Raw genomic sequence first — 23,462 nt, 5'->3', positions numbered from 1 at the left:
ACCGTCACGCTACAACAAAAAGACGGAGGCTTCGGCCCGATCTTCCTACATTGTGAGTACTCCTGGAAATAATGCGTTTTGCTCTCCCATAAATAACTTAACACTAAAACGAAACAATGGGTTTAGGCAGGCCACTTAATGAGTGGGGCAGATAACTGGTGGTCCACCAGAGTTACAGGATGGGTGCCAAGGGTAACGAAGCGCAGTCGAGGGCGCAGAAAGCTAGGCGGGGAATCAAATTACGAAATGTGATGCAGGCAAAACATGAAATCAGCTGACGCAAGGCAGGTGTAAGTGGAGGTCACTGGGAGGGGCATTCATCTTGCAGTGTATGTACAGAGGCTGATGATGAAATAACGCGTAGGAAAAAAAAACTAGCTGTACCTGAAGGGGGAAGAATTTAAATAAATAGATAAATACGCTGCCGATTTCAGTGCGGCAACTTCACCTTTGACAGTACCCTCGCCCCGTTATTTCGTAGCCCGCTCTTAGTTTCGCGGCTCGGTGGTAAAACAGCAGTGAAAGGAAGAAATATAAAATCCCCAACACAACCAGAGCAAATGTAAGTCTTCCTGAAGCTCTGTAAGGAGCGTCCTAATTCGTTGGATTAAGTTTCGGCACTTTCTTTTTCAGGTCCCTCTATCTGATACGACGCTTGAACTCCAGAAGTAATGCACACGTAGCTGGGTCAGCTTGAACCACAGGAAAACGGCAAATGGTCGAACTGCGCTAATGGACAGCCGGTTAGAGGACTGAGAGTTACCTAGGATAAGTAATTACAACAACAGCGCCAACGAAGGATCCAGAGTGCCGGGTACAAATGGTGCCTTAATGGAGACAGAAATGATTCTAAGGCAGCAGACAACACAATGCTGGCGCCCCTACGCGAGAGGACGACAAACAAACTGAAAAGCTCCGGTTCTGTTCGACTTAGTCCACCATTAACAAAACGCGGAAAGATGGAACGCATCTAAGAAACGCCGCCCTACATAAAGTGGAGGCCCTCAGTACATAAACCGTAGTTTCCTATACAACAATTGCTAGGGGGTGCTCGGACACTGCAGTCATTGAGTTACCATGGTGACGGATAATACGCACAATTTGTTCATCTGCGTGCTCGTGGCTCCAAACGTTCTAAAGGATTTATTACGCTTTATGTTTTCTAAATTTGCGAGCAATCAGTTTGCGATGTTAGAAAATGCAGGGAAATAGCTATCTACACACATGCGAAATCACTCCGAATTGTCGCGTTTATAGCGATATATATCGTTCAAAATAAATAGTTCGCAAAGTCGTTTGAAGCCAGAGGTACCAAATTTAGACAAACAATGTATGCCCATCATTTCTGTGCTGACCTCCATAGTTGCCATATTTGCCATGTGGTGCCTCATTTACATTTGCTGACATCGTTGAGCATAGTTGCCATTTGCTGCCAAAACGCCGTATGCAGCAAAATGCTGCCGTATTTGCCATTTGCTGCCTTACGCCGTATTATACCGTTATATGCTGCCATAGTTGCCTTAGCTGCTTTACGCTGCCGTACTTGTCATTTCCTGCAGCATTTTCCATAAACTCATATAGTAGTACAAGCTGTCATGTACTTTCACAACTTCCATACGCTGGCATGTGCAATTTGGTGCAATAGTTGTGACAGCTACCATGCGCTTTCATAACTGTCATATGTTGACGTATGCCATTTTTTTTCTTTAAAACTAAAGGTAGCGCTAAAAGGGACGAAAACATGGTGAAAAGACGACAGGACGCTGAGGGAACGCGTCGCGTCGTCTTTTCATCGTGTGTTTGTCCCTTTTAGCGCTAACTTCAGTTTTAAAGAATGCATCACCAACTAGCGCAGCACCAAGTTTTATTGTAAGATTTGCCATTTGGGGTGCTTGAGATTCCATAGCTACTTTTATGCTATCATAGGCTACCATAGCTGATATGTGCTGCCATGTGATGCCATAGTTTCCACAGCTTTCTTATGCTGTCATATGCTGCCACATCTGCTTTATGCCTACATAGTTGACTATAGCTGCCATAGCAGCCTTATGCTGTCACACGCTGACATAGTTGCAGCTCCCATAGACACTAGTTCCTGATATCTAAGTAGAGATTTTTGTAGGCAACTATGCCGAAAACTAACCGGGCATCGGCTAATGTAAATCGCGGAGGGCTAGACAATAAATGACGGTGGTCATTATAACACTGTGGATACTTAACGGAACAAAACCACCGAAGCATGGCGGTAAATATAAAGAAAAACCACCCTATACTCAAAGATACATCAAAGATAGCAAAACTGTGTAAGAAAGTGTTCGTGCACTTCGGAAGTGAAAATTGAATGCCACTGACGCTTGAGCACGAAACTACAAAGGAAGTGCCCATGGGTTTCTCATTAAAGCCTCGCAGTAGAAAAACAAAACATTTGTCCTGGTCCAGAGATTGAACCTGGGACCAACGTCTTAAAGGGGCGGTTTGCTCAGGATAGCAATTTTTCCTCTGTGATACCTCCGCTCCCTTGCGGTCTTCCGCTTAATAATTTGCCATATTCACTATTTCTGCCCTAGTCGCGGGATCGAATCCCGGCCACGGGGGCCGCATTTCGATGGGGGAGAAATGCGAAAACACCCATGTGCTTAGATTTAGGTGCACGTTAAAGAACCCCAGGTGGTCAAAAATTTCCGGAGTCCTCCACTACGGCGTGCCTCATAATCAGAAAGTGGTTTTGGCACGTAAAACCCCAAATATTATTATTATTATTATTATTATTATTATTTCTGCCCTTCGAGCTGTCTATTAATCCCGCCTCAGCGTGCGATTCGCTCGCGTCCTCGGTTAGCTCAGATGGTCGAACGACCACCCCGTAGGGGCGTTGGTCGCGGGTTCGGCCCCCGCAAGAGGACAAATTTTTATTTAAGTGCTTGGGGCTCCTTTCTCATGAACGCGTACATTTTTTTGTATAGTGGGAATACCCAGCGCAGCAGAGATAAGACAGATCCACAACGCACACGATTTATTGAGCGTAGTTATTTGCGTGTTGTTTCAGCTCATCATTTCATCCCGCTCCCCCTGTATTCTTTTCTAATAAAACAGTCGATAGAAGCGCAACATTTTCTGCGCTCGTGTTCAGGTTGTGTTTCTGTCTTAATTTCGCAGCGCTGTTTTCTAGTTATGCTATTCTAACTATCCCGAACGCAAGCCATCCTTTGTTCGGATTCATGCTGTGCGTCAGGAGGACGACCGGTTTTACATTTCACGACAATTCCTGCACCTTGGGAATTTCAGCATAACTCATTTGCCACTTTTCGAAATTGTTTCTGGTTTTCAACTATGGGATAATTTCGTTGAAGCTCTCGAAAGGCTATACACTATTCGTCTCGCACACGCACAAAAAATAAGAACAAGGGAAACACACGAGACCAGACGAAGGAGACGGCGGGACTATCCAGGACTATCCTGTTTTACAACGCAGCAACTCTCATAGTTCGCCGTTTTCCTTTTCATCTTGGTTCACGCAGCACCCACGAAATGGCACATTTATGCAATTTACGCTGCACCCACCAAGTATAACCTTTATGGAACGAGATTAGAATGTCTACTTGGTGTAGCTTATGCTGAACGAGTTTAAGTATTATACTGTATGTCCTACGCAATTCAAACCCCCCCCCCCCACCGCCCCCCCGGAGAAGAGAGCGCCATTTTGGCGACTCAAGGGAAGAGAGAGAACGGTTTGAGTCGCTGTACGTGCACTTGAGACTTGCACGGCGTCTCAAGTCAGTGGAAGGCGCGAGCCGCTCGACGGGGCAATTGACAGGGGAAGTCTGTTGCACGACGCGGTAGGAACCGCGGTGCTTGGCGACGAGTTTAGAGGAAAGATCGGGAGTGGTCGAAGGTATTCAGAGCCAAAATAAAAATTCCGGCTGATATGCTCAGGTGGGTGGGTCGCTATGGCGACGGAACTTTTGCTGTTATTTGCCTTCAGGCGTGAAAGAGCGAGCGATCTGACGGCATTCCTCTGGCGTAACCGGAAGCCTCAGATACTCGCTCCTGTATCACTTGCCACAGACTTCGAGTCAACGACGGCAGAGGGCTTGGAACGGCATTAGGTAGACACAGCTACCGAGCGACTTCGGCACGAATGAACTCCTCGATCTCGTAGAGCAGGAGGCCGTAGTCGGGCACTGCGTTAAACTCGAAATCCAGGCATCCTGCATGGAAAAACACCTGGGCAGGAGACGTTCACAGCGGACTTCGTCATAACTCCGACAAAGGTCAGCGACTTCTACAACGATTTGAGGGTTTTTTGATAGGAGCATTTGAAAGGCGTCGTCTTCGATGCCATTCAACATATGACTAATCTTATCGGATTTGGTCATTGCTGCATTGACGCACTTACAAAGGTCGATGACGTCTTCTCTATATTTGCTTAAGTTCTCAACGCCCTGTTGGCAACGGTATGTTAGCGCTTTTAAGCACGAAGCTTTCGCACCGCGGGGCAACCGAAATCTTTCGTGAAGCATGCCTTGAAGTCGGCTCTGATACGAAGGTGAGATTTGTGGTTGCGGCACCACACATTCGCGACGACCGTGAGGGAGTAGACCGCGATGTTCAATTTATGAGTATCGCCTCATTTGTTGTAGCCACTCACGCGTTCGTAGGACGAGAGCCAATGTTAGATTTGTTTTCGTCAGAGCCGCTGGAATTTGCTGGATCCCGTTGACGCAGTGACCCGCAACATAATAAGGTGGGCGAGTCTGGAGGTAGTGTCTGGCTTGCATCGTCAGCAATGATGGGCGACAATTTCCGAGTGGGCATTTCCAGGGTTGGGTAAAGCCTCCACGAAATATGAAAAGCGGTTAAAATACACATTCAAAATGACAAACAGGTAAGTCTCTTAGTCGATCGTCAGGCACCGAGTGCGCGATCTCAATCTTTTCGGGGGGCATTGACGATGCCCCTGTCTTCCTCGTTACGACTATAAACTACCATCTCTCTTGTCTCTACTACACTTCACCACTAACCGACCGTGAAAAGACGAGTTCGTTTATTCAGTATATGTCGGGAGATCTTCCCAAAAAACACAGTGGCGTAAAATTTACGTAGACCAGAACTACTACATGGCGCTACTTATCTTTGCGGTCTTGCTAAAACAGCCAATGAGCGTGCGCCTAATCCCGAACGCGCACCCAAGGCGAACCTATCGCCCGAAAGTGACCGTCGTAGAATACGTCCCAAGATTGTACTGCGTCAGTTCCGCTCTGAAATGCAGACTGTGCCTTTGTGCCTCCTCGATGACGACCACGCGGCCACACGTCGCCTGCAGCTGCCGCCGGAACTCATAGCTACTACAGCTCCGCTGCAAAAGCGGCGATGGACACTCCCGCCAATGCACGCACAGGCAAAAAGCCCTACGTGCAGGGAAGCTGCAGCGCGGAAAGGGAACGCAAAGCTCATGATTCCCAAATTGGGAATACCAGGCAATGGAGGAATAGGAAACTTGAACAAGATGGGCAGGCGAACCAGAGAAGGAACGTTAAGGATTAAGCAGAGGGAATAGGGAAAAACGCATACGGGGAGACGGTCTGATCCCATCACGTGAGCCGCGGTGACAAACGGCCGGCCGCTGGCTTAAGCTACGGGTTTGCCCGCAGCCAAGCGCCAGTGTAATGGCGCGGAGAAATGAATGGAGCTTCTCAAGGATGGAAGGCAAGGACGAACTGCCGTCACAAAAAGGAACAGAGAATTGGGCAACACGGAAAGCGATAAAGCAAAAGAAAGGCGCCCGCTCCCTCGACGGCGAGAACCGAGGTCGTCCGCGCGTGCGCGCTCTTGTCCCGACTGGGCGGCCCATTAGGTATTGAGCTGGGCGTTTTCCGACTGTCCGTTGTTCCGTACACTTCTCGCGCGAAATGACCCAAGGATTGCCGTCCACACACACAGCGGCTAACGGCGGCGGGCGACTCCTCAAGAACGGCGCTCGGCGGGCACTTGCGCAAGGGCTCCAAAGCTCGCCGACTGCGCTGTTACCCCGGCTATTCGGCTCCTATCGACTCGCGCCGCTCACGAGCAGACTGCGAGAAGGTGGCCATTGCGAATTTCGCAATGAAACCGCACATTTGCGCAGCTCTCAAGGCACGACCACGCGGTCCACTTTTCCGACGCTTCTATTTAGTTGCCCTTATTGCAGTTCCGCCGCTTCGAAGAGGCTGTCCGAGTTTTACACTGGCTTTTTTTCAGAACGTTGCTGTCCGAGATAGTCCTGCTCAAATGACTGGCAGCGCCGGCAGTCGGCAGGAATGGTAACTACGCTGCAATGGTCAACTCTTGGTGATGATGATGATGATGATTGATTCTAGCCACCTACACATGCTCTGTTATTTCATTTATTTATTTTTGCCCTCGGGGCTTTGCACCATTACGGAGGGGAGCCAGCGCGAGCAAAAAAAAAACACACTTGCAAGCATACAGACAGATGTACCAAGCAGTACAAATAGAATTCATCAGAGGAACACAACGTGAAGCAAGAACGAAAGACAATCGCAGTTTTAAAAAAAAATCAACTAGTCTAGCACGAAAGGGAGCGGGGTCAGTTATTAGTACAATGTTCTGAGGGAGGTGGTTCCAATCAATAAAAGTTGTCGCCAAAAAAAAAAAAAAAAAGATTCAGAATATGTTGCTGTTTTCCATCTTGGCACATGTATATTCTATGCACGGCCAACACGTAAGATGCATGGTGATGGTTTTATCAAAAGTGTCTGAAGGTAGCGATTGCCATAAAATTCTTCGTGAAACAGAGGTGAGACAACTGCCGGCGTGTTGCAAGTAGGGAAATTTTAAGCTCTGACTGCACTGGACGCTCGTTTGTAGTGTGTTAATATGAAACGTGCGTAGCGGTTTTTCACTGCTTTTAGATGGTTTGATAAAATGACACTACTCGGATGCGAAATAGCTGAAGCGTATTCAAGAAGCGGGCAAAGGTATGTAGCGTACAGTAACATTTTTAACGGAACTGGTGACAATAAGTTTCGTTTGATATATGCCAATTTTCGGTTAGCGTTTGCAGTGATTGTATATACATGATCCTTCAGTTAGCTTACTGGTAATGACAGCACAAAGGCGTTCGAATAATGAGATAGTGGAAAGGGCAGTATTATTGAGAGTATACTTTGGACATGTTGACGAAATGCGATACACGTACATGTATTTGCACAGAAATACATTCAAATCCATTTTTCCATTTGTTACACGAATTAAGAATGGCATGCAAATCTTCTCCAAGTCCAGTGACATCGTTATCATTTGCTATTAAGTCATACATTACGCAATCGTCTAAAGGGGCATTGGCCACTTCTTGCGAATAAATCCGCACTGGATGATGAAATTTGCTCCTATCGGCGAATTGGCATGTCGTGCGGTCGCGCTTTGTCACGTCGAAGCGCCAGTCATAGAGTAGTGAAGTACGAGCTAGGCCACCGCTGTCTATGGTTATTGGGATAGTCGCCATGCACTATCCCGTACGACAGTGCGAAATGTGCAGAAAGCAAACGTAAGGAAACTCACAACTCTGAAATATAAACTCGTTCGAACGCCAGTTCCTTCTTTTTTAAACAAAGCAGCAGTGCATCCGGTCTCCAACTACCCTGCGATGGGATGCATGTTCGGATTGGTCACGTCTTCTCCAGCTCTGAACACGAACGGGCTTCGCATCGCTGCACTCAAAGAATACAGTAGGAACCAAGTGATTGTAGCATTACAAAACATTCAGTAGGTTAGAAGCTTCCTTTCGAGCTCACTTTCTTTTCTCGGCGGGACCGTTTGGGTGGCCGGCACTGCTTTCTAGCATACGGCCGGCCCACAACATGCGCGAAGCTTGCGTAGAGCGAATGTCAGAATGGGCGCAACAGATACAAAAAGCAAAATTGCTCATAAAGAAACGAATCCTTCCAGCGCCAGCTCACCTTTATGGTCTTGTTCTGTAATCGCAGTCCGTTCAGCGTGTTGATTGCTTTCTCGGCGTCCTCCGGACGGACGTAGTTCACGAAGCCATAGCCTAGGCTTTGACCTGTGAACACAAAGAGCGCACCACGTAAGTCCGACGAAAACATCCGAGACCCCGAGTCGCATGATGTCAACAGCACACGTTAGAATCAGTGTTGAAGATTTGGAAACGAAATACAATCACATTCAAAGCGAAACTGGCACTATGTAGAGCTGCGACTCTAGCAAGGAAGTGACACGGTTAACATTTCCCCAAATTCACGTGACACCAGACTTCACAATTTCTGATGAGCCGTTTCCTGCAGCTTTGAAACATGAACAGGACATTGTAATAGTGACAGACGAATGAGAACTTAAGGAAACGAAGGCATCCTGTGCTGCCGAGCAGTCAGACAGGTGAGTCATGGTAAATAGACCACAGGTTTCATAAAGGACTCTAGCCATACAAGCGCGACTGAGTGGACTCAGTATAGTTCAGGTGTCTCTTGTGCACGTACCACGGACAGATCGTAAACATCAGTGTTAAAGGAAACGCATCAACGTGCGGCACTCGTTTCGCTGGTGCTATCGCTGCACAAGATATGCCGCGAAGTCGGACGATTGTACACTTGCCAGAAGGCGAAACTCGCACATGCGGCGACCTGATGTGTTTTGAACAGCGGACTACACTCTACATGATCTCGCCTATTCGCCGCGTCAGGTGCAAGGTGAGAAACTGTCACAATCAAGATGCAAGTAAGCTGCGCGATGCCTCTGTGTATGCGGCAACAATGCACAGCACTTCCATACAGGACGCACTCAGTGGATAGCGGTTGTTGCCTCCGAGACTTCAGTGCACACAATGACCTTTCTCTATTTTTCTTGCTCAGACAGACACATGACAGAAACAGGCTGCAGACAACGTGACGTGGACGATTGCAGCCACCAAGTATAAGTTCTTAACGTACGTAAAACGCCAACTGAGCGCCGGTATTAGGGACAAATATGACAATAGCCTTTACACAAGAAGCCTCACAAACCCGCGCACACATTATGTACAGCAGAAAGAAAATCTATCATAATGAGGTTCTCGAGATGCAGCCTATAGAAGTGCGAAAGAAGGCCCGAACATGGCTGTGGAAACGAAAAAAGTGCTTATGTGTCCTCAACTGTCGGTAGCTTTGTGCACAGCCTTCACTTATTTCAGTGCAGCAAGTTTATGCTTGGACGTCGCGACGGGCGCAGCATCATCAAGCGCACGCTGCAAGTTTCCACGGCCACTTGACGAAGACGGCACCAGGGAAATTCGAATTCAACGCGCCAACCTTTTTCGTACTAGAGTATCATGAAAGCAGCAGCTAAAGATTTGCACCCAATCAAGAAATTGCACCCAGACAGCCAAGAAAGCATATTGCATTTACAATTTATAGATATAGCGAAATATAAACAAGGATTACAAAATGAAACAATTTCGTAGAGAAGATTCTTTTGGGGCTGCAACACGCAAGAAAAAAAAGAAAATGAGAAAGAAAAAACGAATCTGCAATAAAAGCAGGCACTGACAATGTATCACCTAACAACTCAGTACATCAGCGGTTTTCGGCATTGCCATTATGACGCGCAGTCTGACGCAACAATGCACTGATGAGATGCAGGGCAACCACCTCAAGTCCGGCCATCTTGGCCTCTAACAGATGTTTCAGTGTGGCATACCGCAAGGGCTGGCATCCCCTGAAGCTGTAGATCGAAAGGAGCTGACACTCAGCGCTTCAGTGCTTTCACTGCTACCACCTTGACAGCCTAAACAAAAATTACAGGCAGCACCTCTCAATAGCAATGCCTGCATCATGCGTTGCGTAAACCACCTTCCTTTCCTTTTCTTTTTTCTTTTTACAGCGAAACCAGTTAATGCGACCAAAAGCTCTCGAAAACATTACATTGCATTGCAGGTTGCTTCAATCCCCATCATACTTGCAACTTTTGCTTGCGGCAAGCGCTGCCCAAAATCGGATACTCGCAGATGTACACACGTCATCACACGGTCGAGTTTCAGAGGGCTTACTCAATAAAGCCTAACGGTAAAGAAAGCTTTGCGCGTGCCAGTAAAATACACTGGCATCTATCAATCGAAACCTCTGCAGCTGCCACGAACGTACAGCCACAACGTCAGCCGATGGACGTGTCCTGAACGCCAGCAAACGGAATTGACAGATGCCTGCGTAACTCACCTCCACGCGTTCCTTTGGAATAGACAGGCGACCTTTCTTAATGCGCAGGTCTTAACGGGAGATATATTCCCCGGATGCCTAAGGAACAACCTAGAATTAAACCATTAAACTTAACGTTTTAAAAATGAACAGTGCGTAACAAAATTACCGCAGACACCGTGGCGAAACAAAAAGAAAGAGACGCCGGTTTATTTTCGACCAGCACGATTTCCCCAACGTGCGCCCAAGGAAAACCGCACAGTTTTTCCTTTCTTTTCCCACGACGGGGTGTGGCTGGCGGGGGTGGGCAGTCAAACTCGCAGGCCCGAGCGCTCAGCTGCAAAACGCCACGCGCACCGAGTTACCGCTGGAGCTAGTACCATGAAACAATATAAAATCGACGGCTTATGCGGCTAAAACACATCGCAGAGAAAGCTATCACAAAAATACGCTGTCCAGGACGGGCTGAAAGAAAAATAGCAGCAGCAGCAAACACAGCAAAGCGTGGCGCTGTAACGAAACACAAATCAAAACAAGAAGCTACGATTTAATGCTAAAAACTGAGAAAGCAAATGTTGAAAACAAAAAAGGGACTACATACGGATCGGTGGTGAGGTGCCTTCTTCTAGAGAAACCGGAACCAAGGCAGAAGCGAATCACCGAATCGGGACGGGTTTTGGGAATCGACGGGGGGAGCCGGGTTCGTGGGGCGGGTTGGGAGGGGCCAGTCGCCGTGCACGGCGGTAGCGTCCAGTTACGTCAAAGCGGCGTTGAAGAAGTGGGAGAAGAAGGGGGAGATTAAACGAGCCGGAAAAGTGAAGGCGGGCACAGGGACGCAGGTGCGTTTTTGCCGCGGTGCGGAAGCATTAACAAGCGTGCGAGACACAGCCCCCGTTATTTGGTGCCAACGGCGGCGAAGTGGGGTTTGTCCGAAGGAAAGATCGTGCCATGGTGGTAGGGGAAGGTTTTGAAGTCAAGCAGGCATGACGTACGAGAATGGTGCGTGAATGAGGAAAATAATTACAATTAGAATATTGGAAATTTTTTTCATGAAGCAGCACGAAGTGGTTAATACGGCATGCGGGTTAAGATGGAAGTGATAAAAAAAGGAGGGGAATGGAAGACAAAGAAATGGGGAAGGCGTTCCCGAAAACAAATGGGATTATTTAGCGTTATAGCGTTTCGGAATGAGGAGAAAGGAGTTGGGGAATGGGAGAAAAAAAGAAGAAAATAGAACGAATTAGAAAGCAAAAAAACACTCACCAAAACTTAATATACACTTCAGCAATGCACACAACATAAAAGAAAGAAAAAATAAGATTTTTAATAACACACTAAACACAAATCACAAACACCAGCACTGATTCTTTCTTGCATAAATTAACCCTTCTGCAGATATGGTTCGAGACGCTCATTAGGGAACCACGCATTTAATCGAGCGCATAACCTCATCCATAGACATGAAGGGCTGCGGGAATATTAAGCGTCAGGGCGGCGCTGAAAATGAATTATTAATAAACCCCGCCCGCAATGCGCAGCGCTATCTCTGAGTATGTGCACCCGTCACAGTGAAGAAATAGCCTCTCGGGACATCACATAGGATTAGCATAAATTAAAACGAGTTTTAATACACGACACTAGACAATTGCATAAGTTATGATGACACTAAACCTTAAGCTGCCCTCCTCCCAGGCTATATGTTTTAACCACTATAGATAAAGTCTTCTCTTAATTCATTATTAAACAAAACACAGGCTGGCAAGGCCGCTCGGAGCTTATTACCGTTGTTCGTAAGGACGCTTATGAAACATCCAGTTTCCACATACCCGTAAAAGATTGTACTGAAGTACGCACTGCTAAAACACAGAAAACAACGTATTTGCAAATGATAAAAGCGGGCACTTAAAGCAAAACGCAAACCTTCACAAGCGACTTCTTTTAGAGACAAATACGAGAGTTACACTGTCCAGAACACCGTTCAGTTTTGCTCTTTCAAATACTTTTATGAAGGAAATGAATTTTTTTGCTGCCACGGTAGATCAGAATAGAAGAGGCTATCACAGTTTCCCGGGAATAAATTCTCCGAGCCAGCTCGTTCTTACGTCACGCAATGCGTGCATGACCTCACAGCGAGCGTAGCGTATCACCCCTCGACCTCTGTTCTTGACATTTTTTCTAGGTTACCGTCTCGCACCAAGAGCGGCGGTTCCTATATTACGGAGATATAATTTGCAAATATATATATAGCTCAACTTATTACGCAGTAGTGACCCTCTGTTGAACAAATGAAATCGGTACCTAGAACAGTGGTATATCTTAAAGTACCGTGCGTGTGGCGGAAGACTAAACCATGATGACTGCGAATATCACTGCCATAAGCACTACATCTCAGTAAAATGACTGAATGATTGGTGCTGTTAACCACTTTCTCATTTTCCTCTACATTTATTAGAAAACTCCCGCTTTATGTCTGCTTACTTCTGCGTTACTTTTATTCTGATGAATTGGCTGATTAAGCTCGAGTTACGCAATTTTTTTTAATTCAGCAAATGACAACAAATCGACATCAATCAAATAAGGACAGACCCCAACCGAAAATTCGGCACACTTTCTTGCTATGTCACGAAAGCCACATTTGCGGCGATAAAAAACGCACCTGAAGCTAGATGTTCCTTTGTGTGTAAACACATTCATGTCCGCAAAACGAAACATTTTGTCTCGCTTTCGTTTCGTTCAGAAAGGAAACGAACTTGTTGCGAGGCCCAACCGCAGCGCGACGGGCACCACAATGGCGGCGTTTCGCTGACTCACCCCAATTAGGGGGCGGTACTGGGAGGGGGGGGGCACAGTCATCGCTAGGGATCAGGCGGCAGGCCGAGCGAAGTCGCACCTGTGACAGCTCGCTGAGTAAGCGCGGGGGGACAGTCGCCACAGAACTCGCAACAAGCCGGAGGCAGCGTAATATAATTACCGCCGCCTCGTCGTCGGAAAAGTCGGCGTTGCCAGCGGCGGAGAAACAGGAGGAAAAGGCAAGTGTCGGCTGTTTGCAAAAACTGCACTCAGCTATACTATCCGTGTACTCGTATTGCTAGCTATTGTGATTCTGCTTTCTTTGGTTAAATGATGTTGCAGCTTGTGTTTCTCGAGGAGTGTAATGTGCGTTTTAGCGTATTTCCGCTCACATCTAAGTGACGAATTTTAAGAGTCCTACCGAACTATCAAGTATAACTGTGCGTATACAGGCTTTCCGAGCTATCATGAACTGAGCTATAAAAAAATATGAAGGGTCATCATACGCTTATCTGACAGTGAGGTACGGCGCAATTCGGTCACTCAAGACTAATTTTGACCCCCCGGCGTCCTTTAAGGTGCACCCAATTCACGGCACTCGAACGCTCTTGCATTCCGCCCCTATCGGAATGCAGCCACGCCGGCAAAGATCGCACCCACGACCTCTAGTAGAACAGCGCCACGCCTTAGCCATTGGGGTACCGCGGAGGATAGCAGCCATCGAGTGCACGGATTGCGCCTTTATTGTTTCTTTTTTTCAGGAGTGCAGCAGGCGTGCTAACTCTCAAGTTGTGGCTTCTTTTGGCACACAACACCTCTAGCGCTCCCGAACGAGTGACTAATCTAAGTTTACTTGAAAGCGCAGTCACATACTGTTAATCATAATCGGTGGTAGCACACAGCCGTAATGCACAGGAAATTTAGTGGTGCCCCCCACTGAGGCTTTTCCTTGTGCAATTTACACCTATAGTAAAACAAGCGTCGCCGCACAAAGAGCAGCGCCAAGGCGATATGGCTCCCAGTATGCTTGACATTTCACTCGTGAGCCTGAAACCATTCAGGGATCGAAGTCATATCGGGAGAACGCTTTACTAAGGACGACGCTCATCGCGGCAGTCATCGTAAAGTCGAACGGCTTCGAAATAAGCGAAGCCACATCTGTCAGCGTCGGCGATGGAACAGCCTCGTTGCTCGAGGAAATCGAGCGATGCGGCGTCCCGTGCTCATAAGAGCGTCTCCCTGTCTTCCCCACAATTGTCGGCCCCGACAGCTTTCGGGACGGCGCGTCTCTCACGCGGCATATAGGGGGACGGAGTGGCTCGCGCTGGCCGTTACGAGCGGCGAGGCAGTTTTTTAATTAAGGCTCCGAAGTGCAAGCCGAGACGAGGAGCCACCGTGCCGGACCGTAATGAGACCGTGCCCACGAGCGTAGACGAAATAAAAAAAAAATGTGTCAGGAATTCCACCGACCAAGCTTCCGCATAATGGCGCGCGTTGCGCAAACCTGCTGACCCGGCCCGTTTCCTCGCGGGTGCGAGCCGCCGCGGACACTTTATCTGCCGCACAGCGGCGGGGTTTTCGTTGGGCGGCGGGCCCGCGCCCGGGTTGCCGCCAAATGGAGACAAATTGCTTCGCTAATAACGGAGCCGGCCGGCTGCAGCGAGGCCCCCGAAGCACAGGGACTGCAGAGGAGCGGCCTCACGTGCGTGACCGGTGCAGATTACGCTGCACACTTCCATGGAGGCATACAAACCTTTCTTGCCCGAAGTCAGAACGAAAACAAGTGGACGCGTGAATTGGAAGCGCTGACAAACAGCGAGAAAAAAGGGACCAGGATCACGCGGTAGCGGCGCTTCGGTTGCGCTGTCGGAAAGCGATAGTCCAACTACCACTTTGAAAAAACACCACATTATCACAGACCTTGTCCCCCCCCCCCCCCCCCCCACAAGCAATAATCGTGATCTTGCGGTAACCCGCTAAGGTGGCTACGGCATTGTGCTATTGAATGCGAAGACGCGGGCTCTAAACCTGGCCGCAGCTGCCGCGTACTTTCGGTGGAGATACGCGAGAACGCCCGTGTTCCGTGTATTGGGCGCACGTTAAAGGGACCCTGAACCAATTTTTCATCGCTGCGGAGAAAGGCATTTCAAGCGAAAATATGCTATTTCCGAAACACTTTCCCACAAAAAAGTAGTTCAATGCGTTCAGCAGATGGGGAGTTATTGGCAATCAAAGACGGCGGCCTCCGCTGTGCTCCCGTTCCTGCTTCAATGTCTTGCACTGCGAAGGCCACGGCGAAGTAGGGCGTGGCCTTCTAAATGTCACCGTGGCGATAAGCTGACATTTCATTTCGAATGGCCATGACTTCTGCCTTCGGTGCCTACGACGCGCTAAACATAAGCGAGACGCGGTTGCCCTCATCGAACGGCAGTGCGCTAAGCCAGTGGACTCGTGGCGGCACAACGCGGTGGCCGCGGTATCCAACATGTAACCGACAGCAGCCCGACGTCAGTTATCGGCGAATAGCAGACGTCTAAGGGAATGACGAAATAGTGCGTCAGATCACAAAATACAACGTCTAGAAGAGAGTGAGCAAAGGTAATTCTGTTGAAAAGAGGAGTTTTCAGAGAAAGGTGACTGGGCTATCCGTATGCGAGCTCCACGCACCGCGTACGACAATAAAACTTGGCTGAGATGTTCACAGCGGCGTATGCTACCCGCGGGCTATGTTATTTCACCAAGCCCGAAGGGTGGTTCGGGCACCCTTTAAGGAGCCCTAGGTGGTCAACATTAATCGGGAGCCCACTAGTGCGTTGTCCCTCATAACCCACCGAGCAATTTCGGGACGTTGGTATCTACAATCGTATCTTACTCGCATTTCTGAAAGCACCGAACGCACCGCTTTTGGTGCTTTCCGGTCACGAACGCATGCGCCTACCCGCCTGACATGCCTGACATTGCGTTATCACTGAGGAAAGCAGCAAGCGCAGTGTTCAATCAAGGAAATGAACGAAACATTGCTGAGGAGGAGAAGGAAGAAACACTGAAACATTTATTGAAAACAAAAACTAAAACGCAAGTAGGTGTCTTTCTGCATGTGCGGGGAGGCGCCCTCAGTCCGGGCCTCCTGCGGCTCTTGTTGTCTCCCGGGCCCGCCGAACCATTTCCTCGCTGATCACGAGGGCCCGAGATAGTCAGCACGGCCTGCCACTGCTCGGGAGGCCGTGCTACGTTCTTGCTTCACATTGCGCATGTTCACACATCAATAATTCGGATGTATAAGTAGCGAAGCACGCTTGGGCACAACGCTCTTTTGCAAGAACTGCCTGCGATAGACGCACGAAAAAATTGAGGTGGGCACGTATAAATCAAGCGTATTATTTAAACAGCGTGGAAATACTGTATATATTTGCTCGATACGCTATAGATGAGCTACGACCGCATCATAGCCACGCGAGGGATCTATTGAGATTGAATTTCCGGCGATGCGTGCTTACGATTGCGCGCTGGTTGGAAGAAGCCGTTTCGGGGATCGGAAAAGCATTATTAGTTTCGCCGTCGTAAAAGGGGACCGCTGGTTTGCGAAGACCTACGCCGCGGTCATCCCGGAAGCCATAGGAAGAGCCAAAATACGAGGGAATAAAAACGGGCAAAGAAGTCAAATGGTAATGCAAAGAAAGAAAGAAACAAAGAAACAAAGAAAGAAAGAAAGAAAGAAAGAAAGAAAGAAAGATTGCTCTTTATTTGTAATATTATGCGAAGAGGATGGTGGCAGCAAAAAGCTAAATTTCCAGTGCACACTGTCGTTCTTCCTGTATCAACGTCACAACTATCATTTTCCATTACGCGGATCACAGGCGCGGTTGCTTTCAAGTTGCACCCTGTCTGAAGGGCCAGATTTGTTCTCACTAGAAAATAAAAATGCCGGGGTATTACGCGCCAAAACCACCGCATCATTACGAGGCAAGCCGTAGTGGGGGACTCCGCAAGAATTTTAACCAACTGGGGTTCGTTGCCGCTTCCTAAATCGAAGTGCGCGTACTTTCTTGCATTGCGCGCCCATTTAAACGCGGCCGCCTCGGTCAGGATCACAGCCGCGACTTCGAGCTCCGCAGCGCAAAGCCGTCGGAACTGGGCTACACTGCAATGGGTGTGTTTAGTAGCAACCGCCATTCTTCCTCGACTGGCTTTGTTGAAATGCTATCTCGACTTGGCTCGTGACGGCTGTTTCTCTTAAAGCAGTTGGTAAGTTGGCGTACTTTATGTACGCTGAAGTCCATGCTGAACCGTGCGGTTCACTATTACGACACGTTAGTTCGCAATTATCGCCTGAAAAACTTGTAATGCGATTACCGGTTCACCCATCGACAGTGCCATCAATTCCAAATTGCACTCTTTTTCTTTCCCTGTGTAGCACCGCACCACCTTGCTTCTGACACTTGCTGTCAATAAATTGACTCGTGGGTTCGACTGGCGTATTATGCCTCGTTATGCGCAAGAGAGAGAGAGAGTAATATAGGAAGGCAGGGATATTAACCAGTCAATAGTCTGAGTGGCTGCCCTACGCTGGGGGAAGGGAGAAGGGGAACCGAGAGAAGGGAGAGAGAAGGTGTAGATACGCGTACGGACAGCACTTGAGTTAAAGACGCTCGCTCAAACCAGAAGTTGAGAAAGCATAAAAGTGCCTTCACTGCCTTCTGAACCAATGATCGGTCGGGACGGTGCCGTTATCCGCAAAGAGGCATATGCGTTAGTAATGGTAGTAATGGTCAGAATACATCCACTACGGGCATCTGAAGGACGCCTTTGGAACGCCCGTAACGAGTGATCCGAATCATTTCATTCATCCAGATTTCCTTTTCATAAAGCAGCCTCTAAGTTAAGCTCCACAGGCGCTTTTCTGTGAAAGCGCATTGCAGCTAAGACGTTTTCGTGCCTACGAACGCGCGACAGAGAAAACACGGTTACGCGCCACATGCTAAAGGCAACAACAAGACAGAGAAAAACTGACGCGTGGACCAGCAACCAAGGCGCATCAATCGCCGTGCAAACGAGCCTGCCCGAATGCCGAAGCTATGCGAGCGAATCAGCCGGTGAAATGAAACTTACGAAACATGAAAACGCTGACGAGCGCCGACAGCATCGGTACATCGTACACGTATACAGATTGCATAAAGGACGCACTTCGCTCGGCTCTCTTGACCGAGATGGTGCCCAGTATTTCCACACGTCTCTGTTCACACTTTCTCGAGACGCCTTCTTTTTTCCTTTTTGTAGAAGCGTTTCCTTTGGCACGGCCCGCCTTTCCCGGCGTTTCTGCTGACGCAGCGAAGACTGAAGAGCTCGTGGCTCTATATTGCGCTCACGGCTGGCGTCTCGTTAACCCCATCGACAGATTTCCGGGCGAGTGCTACGAGGAAAAGAAAAACGGGCTTGATGGGCTCGAAGCTCGAACATAGCAGCTGCGCTTCATCAGGACTCGGCAGACGCTGCGCAAAGCAGGTTCGAGAGAGCGCGCGGAAAATGCAGAGGGCAAGAAAAAAGAGTGATCGTTGCCGGGCTCTCTTGTTAGGAGTTCGTTGGCAGTTTCTTGGCTTCCCTTGCGAGCGTCTTTGGTCCAACGCTGCATCTGCTGCCCCGGCGCAGAACAAGGCCTAGCTGTTGCGGTATAACGCAACCTTAGGAAGGTTGAGTCTGCTTCTTGACACATCGACCTAACGCTTCGTATTTGGCTGCCACAACGAGAACGCGCGCCACGAGGCAATAACTCCCGAAGCCTTCGATTGAGTCGGGAAACTACGTGCACCGGTAGAGAGCAAATCAGTCAACGGAAGTTCGCAAGGTGAGAAAATTTTCATCGAACGAGAAAAAATGACGTCTCTGCCGAGAGCATCGTTAAGCTACAAAGAAAGTACGGTTCCCAGTCAAACAAGATCCCTACTTTAAAGGGACGGAACGCTCTAAAAGAAATATTATCTCATAGAGTTCTAGTTGCATGCATCAGTATCATAAATTCAAAGGCGAACCATTTCATTACTCTCGTGCGTTGTTTGCCTTTGATGTTCATCTAAATTTGAAGAAAGGAATCAAAACGCAATCTTTGGACTGCTCCACTCTTATAAATCGGCCACAGAAAGAGTACATGTCACACTACCATGCGATTACACTTAACTGGCGTTCTGATAAATTGTTTCCTGTTCGTGTTTAAATTTATATTGATGGTACAACATTTAAGGCAAATTCTCGCGGCCCTTACAGCCACGTTTCGCTACTGCAGTGGTGGAACAGCCATTACACATTGTGGCGCAGGGCCTTGCACAGGCCAGAAGCTGATATAGCGCAGCAGCAAGCACTTTTGGCGCAGGATCCAATGCACGTGTGTTTACCATGTACCACGCAAATTTTAACTGTTATAGTCGATATGCTGTGTAGACGGGTTTGCGCGAGGCTCAGCGCGGTCCCGAAAGGGCGCGACGCTCCTCCACACCACGACGCAAAGGGCGGTACGGCCGGGTTCGTCGATACGGCACAGAGAAGGCACTCCGGATCGTGGAGAAACGAGTGTTTATTAATCCAGGATGCAAAACCTTGCGACAGTCACGGCTTTTATGCAAAGGCTCACGGCAAGACCGATTAAGTACGCGCGCCTGCGCTGAGCACGACATCATGCAATATACTCGTGTCGTGCCGTGCACATTACTGATTTTTCGAATAGCGGCCGCAAAGGTGTTGCGACCACAAAAAAGAACGCGTCAGCACCACTGACACATGCGCGAGACGCAAATAGGGTTCTGGATTTGCGTCGGCGACGCTATTTCCAAGGCAAATATACCTGGTAGCGAAGCTTCCATAGGAGCCCATACGTTCATAACATGGCGGTCCATCGGCGGTTCATGGGGCTTAGCGCCATCTGTATGTGGTGGGAACACTTCCGGCGGAAGAAAAATAATGTGACGCCATGTCCGTTAAAATCAAAATTGACGTCATTTTGTTTTTGAAGGCGCGAAATTTCTTTTATCGGCCTGTCTTTGGGTCTGCATATTCAAATACCCCGCCATTCTACTTGAAGGGCGTTTCGAGCTTTGAGCGCGGAAAGCGATGCAGGAAAAGGCCAGCCGTACGGTTATCGAAATCGCACCCCTGCACAAAACATACTTTCTTCGGAGGCCGACGAAAGCTTTAGGTGTAGAGTGCTGGTCCTATCGTCGGACGCCGAGTTCCTCGGCCAGCGCAGTCACACGAAACCAACTACACAATTATCTGGCGGTCGTAACTCACCACTTTTGATTGAGCAGATCAAGAAGCGATGAAGCTACACGCGTCACCAAATTCAGACAAACTTCGACAAGCAAAAAAAGCACAACGTGTGACTGGGGCGTATTTCAACAGGTGAACTTTACGAGCGCACCTTTCTGCTCAAGACGTGCATTGCATAGCGAGTGATAGTGGCGTCAACGCCCCCTATAACGATGGGCGCTGAAAAGAAATGCATTTATTAATAATAATAGAAACAATAAACTTGTATTTTCTTAACTCGTCACGAATATATAAAATTGACCAGGAATTTTATTTTCGTTGAATGAATCTTTGTCTCGCTTGAATTAAAAAACGTTTTTTTCTTTCCCAATGTTTGTTCCCTCCAAACCTAGTCGCGCTTCAATCGCTGCTCCCATAACCCCCCTTGCTGATGTCACTGACAATTTGTACTGAACCGCTCTTCGCCCGAAGCTTCGCGACCTATTTGGATCGAACTTGCTATTTCATCGAAACAGCGCATGCGACCCAGGCTCGGCGCAAAAGCTTTACGTGAACGACCCGGCACCCGTCGAAGTGCGGGCTCTCGCGGTGTACCACATTCCACCTCATTCGCTAATACCATTCTTAACTATGCACCACGTGCAATTTTAATCCCTGTCGCAAAGCCGCGCTACTACCCATAAAGATCGGAAAAGCTTAGCTTTAATCTTAGAATGTGACACTCTCCTTCAGCAAACGCCGCAGTACTGGGTTCGATGAACGCCGAAATAAAGCGCCAGGAAGACGGTACTGGGGCACTACATTCTACGCCCGACAGAGAAAAATGCGCGAATGACGAAGAAGGACGACTACTACAGGCCCATAGAGTTTCTCAATATACAGTGAGAACCTCTACGGACGGGCCTCTGCTTCCTTTTATGATGATGATGATAACGTGCTGCTGTTTCTGATTTCAGTTTTGGTCGCCACTAAAAATGAACGGAAGGAGGGTTTCGCTCTGATATGTACTTTGGCGCATGCTCGGCGCAATATTCCGCTAAAATGCCGTTTTGGTGCAGGATGGCGCAAAGGCCCGTTCTCGGCGCACTTTGGCGGAATTGCCGCAGCTGTTTTACCAACGCGCTTAGTTTGATACGATTGAGTGGGCGGCGGCTAGTGATTCGACGCTGAACGAGATTGTACGCAACAAATTTCTGCCGTCTCGGGAACATGGACGGTGCGCTCTCTAGTTGTGCGTTAGGGAGGCATCCGGAGTTCAGGCGTACGACGGCAGCGTTGAAAGAGCAACTGTGAGCAACTTAATGCTCACAGAAAAAAAAAAACTATACAAAAGTAATGAACAAAAGGTGATCAGCGCCCTGTAAAGGCTCTCAGTAACGACTTGCGGAGTTCATAAAGTAACGGCAAAATCAGCGCATCGGATAACGAAAATCAGCGGCTGCAAGGCTTTCTAGAGCGAATAGAACCGTAAGCGCTCACGCAGCACTCGGGACCCGCAGCGCGGTATGTGCCAGAGGCGTCATCTGGTATTGCGCTAAGATAATTTCATGTGCACGAAAGAACAAGGGCTCGTAATCACTTTATCTGCAGCGCCGAAGTGTTGCAAAAAACGATAGTTCCACCACGAAGCTTCCAACAGCTACCGAGCAGCAGCAGACACCCGCGTAAAGCTATGCGTACCGCCACCCAAGGAGCACACAGATCGGACGAATTCTCGTAGAACGCTTCCCCGCACTCAAGCAGTGGAAAATCGATTGCTAGCGAAAGAACCAAGAACAATCAAGGTGGAAACTGCGTTGACACTACTGCGACGGAGACACGCAACGCACGAGCAACATACGATCATAGATAGCAACCGATAGCAACACCGCACCGGTCTTCCATTCTCCTCAGAAGAAATTAAATTCGAGGGCTTTCGAGCCAACACCACTATGTGATTGTGAAGCATGCCCTAGCGGGGGTCTCCAAATTAATAATGACCACCTTGGTTTTCTCAGCGCGCCCCCGATGCACTGTACACTGGCGTGTTTGCATTTCGCACACATAAAAAGACGTAGAAAAATGCCGACGAAAAGTGCGTGCGCCACTTATTAAGGCAGACCAGTTGCCTAGGTGCACAACCTTATAAAAGAAGCTTGCAACCTCTGGGACTTCTTTCCAAATAGCAATCGTCAATTGTGTTGAATACACGGCACTCGCTATCTTCCCGTGAAGAGGGCTATGTCAAGCTGACAACGCGCATGCCTTTCGTGACCAGCATAAGTACGAACGCTGGAGAGAAACATCACTTCAGGCGGACAAGGAATTGGGTTGGCTCAAAACATTATTCTCTACGGGAAGACATTCCACACCTCCTTATTAGCCGAGGAAACAAAGGGAACGACGAACTTGCTGTTTTTATAAGAAATTTCGAGAACAATGCTTGACCACGATGATGCCAATGCAACAACGCATTTCGCAGCCGCCCACGAAAAAAATAAAGCCCTGTCTTTGTTTGTTTTCAACCGATGTGTTATCATTGTTTGTCCATAACCTGGTTTATCTGTACATGATGCATCTGTGCAGCCGCCAGCAAACTAAGAAAAAGACGGCTTCACGCGCAACTGGCACGAATACCTATTGTAAGGTGACTACGTCAGCTGTCCTCCGCTTCTCATTCCTTCCTGGCTTACCCAACCTCGGCTGCCCGTTAAGCCGAAATAGGTTATCATAAACCGGTAACCATGCCAATCTTGCGTAAATATTTCACGGCAATGATTGGAATTTAGGTAAGACGTCAAAAGTAGAACATGCGATGCCATGCATTTTGTCGCCGTTTTAAATAAGGACGGGCCCTATTGCAGCAGCAAGCGCATTGCGTATTGGTACAACGAAACAAACAGATTTCCTTTATGAGCAATTTCACTGTGCTGCAAGGCAAGAGCGTGTATTGCGTTCACCGTGTTAACGAATTTAATGAACGGCTGGTGCAGACATAGTGCTCAAATACCTAATCTATTTCATGTTAATTCCCAAGCTAACTGCATTCCCGCGGAAACAGACACGCAAAGAAGTTTCAATGAACATAATATATACTGCGCCTCCTTCGTGGTCTCACCATAAACGTAAGTGCACCCCGATGAAATTCACAGACAGAAATGAAAAACTAAGCAGTAAGCTTTCTTGACGAAAACTACGCAAGCAGGCACAGAGCAGTCACGGGTGGGCGCCTATATCAAAAGACCAACTGGC

At 48.3% G+C, this 23,462-nt stretch overlaps 1 protein-coding gene across 6 annotated transcripts in view; it reads right to left on the bottom strand.

Moving 5' to 3' along the window:
- fne (ELAV like RNA binding protein found in neurons) overlaps positions 1 to 23,462 on the bottom strand; it is a 204,415-nt gene that overhangs the window by 42,594 nt on the left and 138,359 nt on the right. For 4 of the 6 annotated variants that reach the window (XM_075673267.1, XM_075673268.1, XM_075673263.1 and 1 more), the window contains exons 3-4: positions 10,786 to 10,809; positions 7,959 to 8,062 (exon numbers count right to left, since the gene is read on the bottom strand). In XM_075673267.1, the coding sequence (XP_075529382.1) occupies positions 7,959 to 8,062; positions 10,786 to 10,809 (128 nt within the window). The remainder of the gene's footprint in view (positions 1 to 7,958; positions 8,063 to 10,785; positions 10,810 to 23,462) is intronic. The other 2 variants (XM_075673264.1, XM_075673265.1) reach the window with 2 other exon arrangements.

The sequence above is a fragment of the Dermacentor variabilis genome, chromosome 10 (genome assembly GCF_050947875.1).
Source record: "Dermacentor variabilis isolate Ectoservices chromosome 10, ASM5094787v1, whole genome shotgun sequence".
In the NCBI taxonomy this organism is placed as follows: domain Eukaryota; kingdom Metazoa; phylum Arthropoda; class Arachnida; order Ixodida; family Ixodidae; genus Dermacentor; species Dermacentor variabilis.
The sequence above is the reverse complement of the archived record's forward strand: the minus strand, read 5'-3'. Positions and strand labels throughout refer to the sequence as shown.